Consider the following 11,831-nt stretch of genomic DNA (forward strand, 5'->3'; position numbering starts at 1 on the left):
GTATAGGGGCCCAGGATTTGGTGCTACGGCCCTGTAGATATCTATGTATAATATGGGTTTCTACGAGCCATTGCGATACATCCACCGTAAACAGAGCGCATGGTACTGTCAGTGGCTACAAGCTGCTTAGGGCCACACCCCCACCCCCCTCCTTGACCTGCCTTGACACGCCCACCGTATACAGAGCGAATGGTACTGTGGCTACAAGCTGCTCATGGCCACACCCCCACCCCCTCCTTGACCTGCCTTGACACGCCCACCGAAACAGCGCGTTTGGGGGAAGCTCAATGTGCGACTGTTTCGGAGTGACTGTAACTCTGCACCACGGCTGAATTTCGGGGACGTCTTTGAATACTGTGTTTGTGGCCCACTAATACCTATATTAAAGCATCCATAAATAGAATGGCATGGGATCTTTAAAGCTTCTAATGGGGTTAGGGTTAGCCTGGGTAACGTGTTAGCCCAAGGTTTAGGGTTAGCCCCAAGTATAGGGTAAGCCCTAGGGTTAGTTCCAAGTTTAGGGTAAGCCCTAGGGTTAAGGTAAGCCTTTTTGTTGGTTTAGGGTTAGCCTGGCTAGCCCTCTTTGTTGCATCACCAGGATGTAGTTATGAGAGCTGGGAGTCTGTTAATAATTAAAGGTGACCCATTATACAACCAAGTGTGAGTGGGATTAGCCATTACAAGCCGGCTTCAGGCTTACATCACCCCTAGATCAGGCTTACATCACCCCTAGATCAGCCTTACATCACCCCTAGATCTGCCTTACATCACTCCTAGATCAGCCTTACATCACCCCTAGACAGTGTTGTATAGTAGCGAAGTAGAAATACTTCGTTACTGTACTTAAGTAGTTTTTTTGGATATTTGTACTTTACTTTACTACTTATATTTCTCTGTACTTTTACTTTTACTTCGCTACATTTTGCGAAGAAAACGGATACTTTTACTCCGCTACATTCCGCTTGAAACCTTCGTTACTCGTTACAAAATCAGCTCATCTTTAGAAAAAAAAGAAAGAATCATGAGAGATATGAGAATAACGTCGGGGACTGTGGTAGAACACAGACTGCGAGCCTGTTTGGCGAATCAGCTGTCCCAGCGCACGTTCGCAAAGCCCCCTTGCTTAGTTACTGTTGCTACGTCGATCAAAACTCCCACGACTGTCAACACACAAATGCATGGCTAGGACGAGGGCAAGGGCTATCAAAATTCTACTATTTGTATCAGGCTGGTTTGTACATGCAGTATTACAACACTATATTATACACTTCACACTCTACTTGCTGCTGACTGAGCACAGTAGATCAATACGCCGCTTGTATCATTTTCTATCACATACATTTCAAACATGAGGTCCGTTGTAAAAATAAACCAAGGAGTGCATGTTTGATCGATCGTCATTAAAGCTGACTTGATACGAATGTAACAACGTTGTTAAACTAGTGAGATCAGATCCAGCCTTGTGTGGTTGCTATAGAAACGCGTTACCTACAGTTGAGCTAACGTTATTCACCGTAGTTCTAAAGGGAACTACTTTTCGAGGGAGATGAACTTAAACAGAGCATACATTTAATAAGCATGCAATACGAATAAGAAAAATGCTAATTATTAAAGTATTTGAATTGTTTTATTATGTTGGCCGGCGCGAAGTAGAATAAACAGAATAATCACCTCAAGGCAGGGCAATAAACAGTTTGATATGCCCGGCTCGCGGAAGGTTACCGCCCTCGACTTCGTCTCGGGCGGTAAGCCGTCCACGAGCCGGGCATATCAAACTGTTTATTGCCCGGCCTCTCGGTGATTATTCCTTACTTATTCTCAAAATTCTGACCCTTTGCTTTTTTATTAACAGCAGTTACTTGTACTTTTACTTTCAGTACTTAAGTACATTTAATATCAGAAAAGTACTTTTGATACTTAAGTACAGTAAAGATCAGATACTTTAATACTTTTACTTAAGTACTATTCTAAAAGGTGACTTTTACTTTTACTTAAGTAATTTTCCAGTAAGGTATCTGTACTTTTACTTAAGTATGGCTTTTGAGTACTTTATACACCACTGCACCTAGATCAGCCTTACATTACCCCTAGATCAGCCTTTCATCCCCCCTAGATCAGCCTTACATCACCCCTAGATTGGCTGGTGGTGTTGGACAATCTGTTTTTTTAGTTTGTAGATAATGATTCATGGTGTTACACGTCGCCATGCAGGAGGATGTGTGGTGATGGCTGATTGCTCAATATGCAACAGGTGTTCAGCCTAATCACTCTGACCTGGGCCAGGAAAGGCTGCTTCACCAGCCATCATCCACAGACACTCCACAACCCCCTACATCCCTCCAAGTTCACCCCGACATCCCTCCTAGATCACCTCTACGTCCCTCCTAGATCACCCCTACATCCCTCCAAGATCGCCCCTACGTCCCTCCTAGATCACCCCTACGTCCCTCCTAGATCACCCCTACGTCCCTCCTAGATCACACCTACGTTCCTCCTTGATCACCCCTACATCCCTCCTAGATCACCCCTACATCCCTCCTAGATCACCCCTACATCCCTCCTAGATCGCCCCTACATCACCACTCGATCCCCCCTACATCACCACTCAATCCCCCCTACATCACCACTCGATCCCCCCTACATCACCACTCGATCGCCCCTGAAGAAACAATGCGGAGGAAATAAAGCAAACCGTGAACAATAAAACTGCTCAGATGTCAGTTTGTTGAATATTATCTCAACAAATATAACCATCACACACAAGCATCTACATCACCTGACCAGTACTGTAATTACCACCACCTGACCAGTACTGTCATTACCACCACCTGACCAGTCATCATCACCTGACCAGTACTGTCATTACCACCACCTGACAAGAACTATCATTATCACCACCTGACCAACACTGTCATTATCATCACCTGACCAGTACTGTCATTACCACCACCTGACCAACACTGTCATTACCACCACCTGACCAGTACTTGGTTCACTGTCCGTGGTTCACCTGTCCCAGGCTTTTGATACAATGTGAGGTCATGTTGCAATTAATTGCCAACATAACTGTGGAATCAAATGTGCATTTTGATGAAAAACGTCAGATATTTTAACTGTCCAGAAGGGGTTGCCAGAGGACTGTGAGCTAATGACGGATCAATGTCTGTCAGTCGAGGTCAACATCTACTGACAGATTACTGACAGTCTCAGCATGCCTCACCAGCTGGGCAACAGGCCAGCAGAAGCCGTGTTCTCTGTCTGCAGGTCACTGTCCTTCGGTTCTCTGGTTGTCTGCAGGTCACTGTCCTTCGGTTCTCTTGTTGTCTTGGTGAGGACCCGAGGAACTGCTGAGTCGATAGGAAGCAGGGAGGCCATCGCCCTACCAAACAGCCACGTTCTGAACGGCATGTTTTAACATGGTCTATCTAGCGCTAACATGGATTCTAAATGTTTTACCATGGTCTATGTAGCGCTAAAATTGGGTTCTAAATGTTTTACCATGGTCTATGTAGCGCCAGCATGGGTTCTAAATGTTTTAAAAAATCCACAGCGTATGAATCTGGGTCCGGGTTCAGGACAGCCGACATCTCTGGATCCCTTTGAGGGCTGCAAGCTGAACCACTGGTCCATGAACAACAAGCCCTTAGGGTTAGTTATCCCTAACCAACTGGTCCATGAACAACAAACCCTTAGGGTTAGTTAACCCTAACCCACTGGTCCATGAACAACAAGCTCTTAGGGTTAGTTAACCCTAACCAGCTGGTCCATGAACAACAAGCCCTTAGGGTTAGTTAACCCTAACCCAGTGGTCTATGAACAACAAGCCCTCAGGGTTAGTTAACCCTAACCCACTGGTCTATGAAAAACAAGCCCTTAGGGTTAGTTAACCCTAACCCACTGGTACATGAACAACAAGCCCTTAGGGTTAGTTAGCCCTTAGGGTTAGTTAGCCCTAACCAACTGGTCCATGAACAACAAGCCCTTAGGGTTAGTTAACCCTAACCCACTGGTACATGAACAACAAGCCCTTAGGATTAGTTAACCCTAACCCACTGGTCCATGAACAACAAGCCCTTAGGGTTAGTTAGCCCTTAGGGTTAGTTAACCCTAACCAACTGGTCCATGAACAACAAGCCCTTAGGGTTAGTTAACCCTAACCCAGTGGTCTATGAACAACAAGCCCTTAGGGTTAGTTAACCCTAACCCTGGGGTCTATGAACAACAAGCCCTTAGGGTTAGTTAACCCTTAACCCACTGGTCCATGAACAACAAGCCCTTAGGGTTAGTTAACCCTAACCCACTGGATGAAGAGCTCAGTGATCATCTCCTGCTGATGTCTAGAGCCAGAAGAGGGCTGAGGGTTAGGGTTAGGGCTGAGGGTGAACGCTGATCCTGAAGGACCTTCCAGCCCCGCCTGCTGCTCCTACCATCCCTCCTTCACCACAACCCGGCTGAAGGACTGAAGCGGGAACGCTGCTGGAACCTGCTAATGTTCAGCCTCTCAAGGTTCTTTCATGATTATAATACTTACTTTCTTTCATGTGTTCATGTGATCCGTCTCATGTGTTCATGTTATCGGTCTCTCATGTGTATATGTGATCTGTCTCATGTGTTCGTGTGATCGGTCTCATGTGTTTGTGTGATCCGTCTCATGTGTTCATGTTATCCGTCTCATGTGTTCATGTGATCCGCCTCATGTGTTCATGTGATCCGTCTCTCATGTGCTTTTAGTGATTGGATTCTGTCTTGCTAAAGTGGTGCAATGATACGTCCTGATAAATAAAGGTCACACACACACACGCACACACTATCAGATAATATTTTTTTAATTTTAGCATAATACAAGAGTAGACCTCACATCAGAAAGTGAATGCGTACGTGTAACTAGCCCGCGTTAGCGCACTCGTCAACACGTACGTGTAGCTAGCCCGCGTTAGCGCACCCGTCAATACGTACGTGTAGCTAGCCCACGTTAGCGCACCCGTCAACCCGTACGTGTAGCTAGCCCGCGTTAGCGCACTCGTCAACGCGTCCGTGTATCTAGCCCGCTCTAGCAGGGGTCGGCCACACGGCCGGTGAACACCAGTGTGTTGATGGTCTTCTCCCGGATCAGCAGCAGGAAGGGCCGGTCGGCCGCAAACAGCTCCCGGTTCAGGTTGAAGGATCGGCCGACGGCCACGACGGCTGTTGAGGCCGCTGCCTCGCTGCCCTCCTCGTTGACCTGGGGGGACACGCACATCACTACGCAACTAGAAGATAACTAGCTCCTAACTAGCAGCTAACTAGAAGACAACTGCCCTCCCGTCGAACCTGGGGCCACACTCATATCACTACAGCAACTAGAAGATAGGATTAGATAACTAGCAGATAACGACCATCCATCTGGCGGATTGCTTGCAGTAAAGTAGTGGCAGTATAGTTTAAAATGCACATTTTCTGAAAAAAATGCGTGTGCTTGCGCCAACTCGTTGTGTGCGCAATATTCTGCGAGCATGCGGACATGCTAATGCCCCGAGGCTTATGAGCGAGCACGCTGAGATGCTAATGCCATGAGGCTAATGAGTGAGTCCCTGACTCTTTTTGTTTGATTGCGAGTTATGGCGCCCCCTGTGGCCGATGAGGTCCTATGCTTATTGGAAGCCTGCTTAAGCGTGGTTTCTATACGTGCACCAACTTTGACAACCATGGTTTGGTAGTTTTACCTCAAAAACTAGTAGATGGTTACACAAAATAGGGAGCCAGAATAATAAAAAACAGAAACATGATGGACTGCCCTCACCTCCAGGAAGGCCTTGTGGAAGGCTTCCGAGACGTAGAGCTCAGCCTCCTCCTCCAGGATACCTGAAGGAGTTCAGACGGGATTCAGCTCAACTGCAGTCACACAGCAAGGGGTTTAGCGACGATATTACGCACAAGTAATAGATTCTACATTACAGCTGGAGGTTTAGGGTGGTGTAGGCAAGGTGTAGTTTAGGGTGGTGAGGTATATTACAGGTGTAGTTTAGGGTGGTGAGGTATATTACAGATGTAGTTTAGGGTGGTGAGGTATATTACAGGTGTAGTTTAGGGTGGTGAGGTATATTACAGGTGTAGTTTAGGGTGGTGAGGTATATTACAGGTGTAGTTTAGGGTGGTGAGGTATATTACAGGTGTAGTTTAGGGTGGTGAGGTATATTACAGGTGTAGTTTAGGGTGGTGAGGTATATTACAGGTGTAGTTTAGGGTGGTGAGGTATATTACAGGTGTAGTTTAGGGTGGTGTAGTTAAGGTGTAGTTTAGGGTGGTGTAGGTATATTGCAGGTGTAGTTTAGGGTGGTGTAGATATATTACAGGTAAACCAGGTGCAGTCACCCGGTAGGCTGGCATGGGAGGTGAACAGGCTCGTCAGACCGATGGTCTAGGGTGGTTTAGGTGTAGTGTTAGGGTGGTGTAGTGCTAGGGTGGTGTTGGTGTAGTGTTAGGTTGGTGTAGTGTTAGGGTGGTGTAGGTGTAGTGTTAGGGTGGTGTAGTGTAAGGGTGGTGTAGTGTTAGGTTGGTGTAGGGTGGTGTAGTGTTAGGGTGGTGTAGTTGTAGTGTTAGAGTTTTTTAATGTTAGGGGGTTGTAGTGTTAGGGTGGTGTAGGTGTAGTGTTAGGGTGGTGTAGTGTTAGGGTGGTGTAGTGTGAGGGTGGTGTTGGTGTAGTGTTAGGGTGGTGTAGTGTTAGGGTGGTGTAGTGTTAGGGTGGTGTAGTGTTAGGGTGGTGTAGTTGTAGTGTTAAGAGTGTTTTAATGTTAGGGGGTTGTAGTGTTAGGGTGGTGTCGTGTTAGGTTGGTGTAGTGTGAGGGTGGTGTAGTGTGAGGGTGGTGTAGGTGTAGTACCTGGTAGGCTGGCCTGGGGGCTGAACAGGTCTGTCAGACCCATGGCCTGCAGCTTCTCCTTCAGACTGAAGCTGTCCTCGACCCTGAAGCGAGGGATCTGGACGGAGACGGTGGTCTCCGTCAGGCCGTCCAGCCACTCCGTTAGCTTCTGGAGGTCCAGCATCTCCTCCACCTGAAGAACACGGCCATGAGATCCTCCACCAGGCTCTCTATCACTGGACTCCAAGGGAAGCTTTATCCATTCCTGTCCAGTATCGTAGGACCCGTCTATCTAACCCGTCTCATCTAGCCAGTGGATAAACCACTGGGATCAGACAGATTATTTTGTCTGATCCCAGGAAGCTTGTCTGTCTCAGAAGAGCTGGTGTTTCATTCTGTTTTACGCCCTCCAGGACCACAATGTTTGGGGCGTGAGTGTTGATGGGAGTTTGCTTCAGGTGTAGGAAGCATGACATGTGAACGATCACCAAGTCTCATTTTAGGTCTATAAACATGAAGCCGTCTTTTCCCCGACCACCAAAGAGTTCTTGATTGTTCGAAGGGAATAAGGACTCCCAACCATTTCGTGTTTTATAGACTGGTAAAATTAATTAATCTCAGCCCTCTGGCACGGTTGGGGAAGGTTGAGAACTGGAGCAATGTGGTGCACTATTGTTTCTGGGAGAACTCCTGCATGCTTCCACCTGAGATGGCAGCATGCAGGAGCAATTCCAGGTCTGGTTATATGGTAGGCCTACGATCCTTTGTATATTTAAGGTCCTAGTAGGCTGATTTAAACCGGATTTTCAAAGTGACGATAGCACCCACATTTCTGGCCTGATGTCTTTAGTGATTCAGGCTCTGTTTGGTCAATGTTTAGCAGTACAGAACCTTCTGGAGGATCAAGTTATTTATCACCGAGATACATTGGAGTACAATTAGAGGATCAATATGTGTGCCATAAGCACATTATGGTTGGCAGTATTGTTGTCCCGGGTCGCATGCGCGCGGTACCCATGGGGTAGCCCGCTACCTAGATGCAAGATCCTTGAGGTACTACAGAAGTCGTGATACTCTTCTTGGAAACAAAGTTGTCAATGGAGTCAAATCCCTATCTGCAGGTGTGAACTGAACAAGTGCAGGACAGGAAGAGATGACCGACTGGCTCTGGAGTCTATCTAGTGATATAGAATATGACTTCTATAAGACTTCAGGCAAAGTTAAGGTCTTTACTATCCTTAATTAGCCCCTTTCTCTCAGTACTGTGTCAGCACAACCAGAAAGATCTCAAAGCCATAATTAGCCTTTAGGAAACTGCTGAGCTGCTGATAGACAACCTCCTTAATGACCCCAACTATACATGCTAGGTATGAGGTGTGAGACAGGCAGTGTGGTACGAGGTGTGAGACAGGCAGTGTTTTACAAGGTGTGAGACCTGGTCAGGCTCTTAAACCATGCATCTGCCTCATCCTTTACTGATGGCGGTTAAAGGTTACAGGTGGGGTTTGGGGTTACCTGGGCTAGGGGCTTGTGTCTTGCGGGCAGGATGATGACCATGGTGATGTCATCGCCGCGGTAGGGTAGCTCCAGCACTTGTACCTGGTCGTCCTGGAAACGGGCGTACTGGAACTTGGTTTCCTGGAACATCATGGAGACGCTGCAGGTTCGGCTCTCGCTGACGGTAAAGTCCGCCTTGTAGACGTTGTGTTTGTCAAACTGGCTCTTCCACTGACCCTGAGGACGACATCAGCGGACATCAGGAGAGGAACCAGGAGATCCATAACCCCATCCTGACCCTAAACCACTGGAGGAGAGGGATCATAACCCCGTCCTGACCCTAGACCACTGGAGGCGTAAGGATGGCTCCATCGTTCCATCATTCTCACCTTGAAGTAGATGGTGTTGACCAGAACCAGGACGGTGTTGGAGTCCAGTGCGCCCGTGGGCAGAACGTCCCGGATCTTGTCCTCAGTCTGGTTGGACACCCAGTGGTTGATGGTGACCCGGGCGTCTTCTGGGTGCTCCTGCAACATATGGCACACAGCTTTTCTTCTACCGATCTCTGCAGGTCGTTAACCACAACTGTGTAAAAAGGTTACCTTGAAGTTGAGGGGCAGCAGCTTGGCACCGTACACCATCTGGCTGATGTTCTGGTAGTTCTGGTTGTAGGCAAGGGACTGCTCTCCAAACAGTCGGTTTGCAGACACAAGCTTTGTGCTCTTGTCTTTCTTACGATACAAGCGACAGTTGAGCTTGGCGAAGAAGAAATGCACCTGGTCCGATGTCTTTTCCTTAATGGTGGTGAAGCCAAACACCTAGGAGGGAGAGGTGAGGTTACCGTGGTCACAAGCACTCTCAAACCACCAGTGGTCCTGATGCTTACCTCCATGATTTGCTCCAGAGTCTGATTGCAAGCTCCCAGTTTGGTCATGGCAAAGGCTGTGGAGATGCTAATGGGAGACATGAATATGTTGGCGTCGCTCGACTTGTTCTGGGCCAGCTGCTTGTAGAGGGAGAGGGCGAAGAATCCGTTGGCCTTGGACAGCTCCCAGACCCGCGGGTTGGTGGACTCTGGGATCTTCTCCGGCTCTCCGGTCAGGACGGGGGTCTCGTCTTCGGGGTTGGGGTTGCGGTAGATGCAGTGAGGCTCTAAGGGGAGGTCTCGGGGCTTGGCATTGCAGATATCAACATCCTGGGAGGTTGCAAGCAGGGGCAGCAGCACCACCAAAACCCACCCATCCATCGCACTGCAAGACAACAGCCAATACAATAAGATAATCCCTTTAACAGCTAACACAGTAAGCTAAACCTAACCCCCCAACAGCTAACACAATAAGCTTAACCACCCCCCAACAGCTAACACAATAAGCTAACCCTAACCCCCCAACAGCTAACACAATCAGCTAACCCTAACCCCCCAACAGCTAACACAATAAGCTAACCCTAACCACCCAACAGCTAACACAATAAGCTAACCCTAACCCCCCAACAGCTAACACAATAAGCTTAACCACCCCCCCAACAGCTAACACAATAAGCTTAACCACCCCCCCAACAGCTAACACAATCAGCTTAACCACCCCCCCAACAGCTAACACAATAAGCTTAACCACCCCCCCCCAACAGCTAACACAATAAGCTTAACCACCCCCCCAACAGCTAACACACTAAGCTAAACCTAACCACCCAACAGCTAACACACTAAGCTAACCCTAACCCCCCAAACAGCTAACACAATAAGCTAACCCTAACCCCCCAACAGCTAACACAATAAGCTAACCCTAACCCCCCAACAGCTAACACAATAAGCTTAACCATCCCCCCAACAGCTAACACAATCAGCTAACCCTAACCCCCCAAAAGCTAACACAATAAGCTAACCCTAACCCTTTAACAGCTAACACAATAAGCTATCCCTAACCCCCCAACAGCTAACACAATAAGCTAACCCAAACCCTTTAACAGCTAACATAATAGAGTGCAACAGTGTGGTTCCAGAAGTAAAAATCCCATTCATGTTCTCCATAGGGGTTTTGATAAAAAGCCATGTCGTAACCATCCAAGTACACCCACCACGGCCTGGTACATTGTGAATCTATGGTATATGGTCCTGTAGAAGCAACAAGTTAAAGACGGGAACTTCTAGTTTTTAGAAAAACATGTTTAATTCGCAATGTCATCTGAAACCACCTACTATTTCTACACTACCCACCATCCTAAAGTGTAACACAACGTCTTTGATTGGTGGAACTCGCTGTTACCATGGAAATGTGTACCCTCACCCATGAAAGTGAAGTAGTCTATGACCGCTGCCACTTTTCTCGATCACTTACCACACTCCCTTAGATGAAAGGTAAGTTAAACTATTGGTATGTAACCATTGGTTTATGGGTTGATTAGTTCCTTCACTTGTTCACAAAATAATGTAGTCTTGTAGCTTTGCCTTTTCTTACGTTTTCCAAATATTTTTTGCCCTGAATCAAACGTTTAATTGTCACGACTACCTAGACAAATGATTGGCTTGGTTCCAGGCTTAAAACACTTTTATAACAATTTTATAAAAAAGTCAATGGAGAAAATGAAGGGAAATTTACTTCCTGAACCAGAGCTGTTAAAAAAGGGGGCAGTCACTGTTTAAATACAGTGTAAATACACTGAAAGTACCATTAGGAACATGTTAATAAAAGTACCACTGCTTATGAACTTTGTCAGTAAAATGACCACTAGGAACATGTCAATAAAAGTACCACGAAGGACACGTTAATACACTCAAAGCACCACTGAGACATGTCAATACAAGTACCACGAGACATGTCAATCAAAGTACTAGTTATGAACTACCTTTGTTTTGTTATCTATAGTTAGGGTTAGTGTTATCTTATGCAATTGTCCTCTATTTTGTTGATTGCCGTTTAATGATCTGCCTTGAACTCCTTCCTTTGTCTGTTTATATTATTCAATAAAGTGTTCTGGTTCTCTGGCCACAGAATAACGTATTCCTACACACACTTTTAGAACAAAAAGCTTTTCAATCAAGGATCAGTCAACTCACTCTCTTTGACCGAGTCAACTTTGTTCTACCCTCACTTTGTTATTCTGAAGCCAGTAGTAAAATAAACCTATTGTATATGGCCAAGATTATTGTGTTATACGTCCAACAAGAGCACCACACCTACAATATCAAGCAGAAAGGTTTAGCAGAGACTTTTCAGAGAGAAGCGGTAGCCATTACCTGAACATGTTGTCTGTTGGTGCAGGAGCAGGTTGTGGGTCATTGTACGGCCGGCTCTTAGCCCAGGAGAACTTTGAGATATTGATCCTCCCATCCTAAAGTCAACTACCCCTCATAAGCCCTCCCATGTTTGGAGCGTTTCAGCCCTGTGGACGTGCTTAGTGTGGACCTGCTTAGTGTGTTTAGTGTGTAGTTGGCTTAGTGTGCTTAGTGTGTAGACGTGCTTAGTTTGTTGACCTGCTTAGTGTGTTTAGTGTGTAGTT

General features: G+C 46.7%; 1 protein-coding gene and 1 long non-coding RNA gene across 2 annotated transcripts; one reads left to right on the plus strand and one right to left on the minus strand.

Moving 5' to 3' along the window:
- Positions 1–4,805: 4,805 nt before the first annotated feature.
- On the minus strand, positions 4,806–11,715 carry serpinc1 (serpin peptidase inhibitor, clade C (antithrombin), member 1). Its single transcript, XM_030373069.1, has 8 exons — positions 11,569–11,715; positions 9,220–9,583; positions 8,936–9,151; positions 8,723–8,860; positions 8,352–8,570; positions 6,858–7,029; positions 5,780–5,841; positions 4,806–5,221 (listed from the first exon to the last, which is right to left on the minus strand). The coding sequence occupies exons 1-8, from the start codon at positions 11,574–11,576 to the stop codon at positions 5,051–5,053; spliced, it is 1,350 nt and encodes a 449-aa protein (XP_030228929.1). The 5' UTR covers positions 11,577–11,715; the 3' UTR covers positions 4,806–5,050.
- Positions 5,619–6,260, plus strand: LOC115555987 (uncharacterized). The gene is made up of 2 exons (XR_003978922.1): positions 5,619–5,963; positions 5,995–6,260. It is a non-coding gene; the product is annotated as an uncharacterized LOC115555987 (long non-coding RNA).
- Positions 11,716–11,831: the final 116 nt, after the last annotated feature.

The sequence above is a fragment of the Gadus morhua genome, chromosome 12, assembly GCF_902167405.1.
Source record: "Gadus morhua chromosome 12, gadMor3.0, whole genome shotgun sequence".
NCBI lineage: Eukaryota > Metazoa > Chordata > Actinopteri > Gadiformes > Gadidae > Gadus > Gadus morhua.

Excerpts from the sequence above, each read along its gene's own strand:
- serpinc1 (XM_030373069.1), bottom strand. Across the intron at positions 8,571-8,722 it reads TCAACACCATCTACTTCAAG|GGTCAGTGGAAGAGCCAGTT; the intron begins GTGAGAATGATG and ends TGTCGTCCTCAG. Across the intron at positions 5,842-6,857 it reads CCCCCAGGCCAGCCTACCAG|GTATCCTGGAGGAGGAGGCT; the intron begins GTACTACACCTA and ends GAACTCCTTCAG.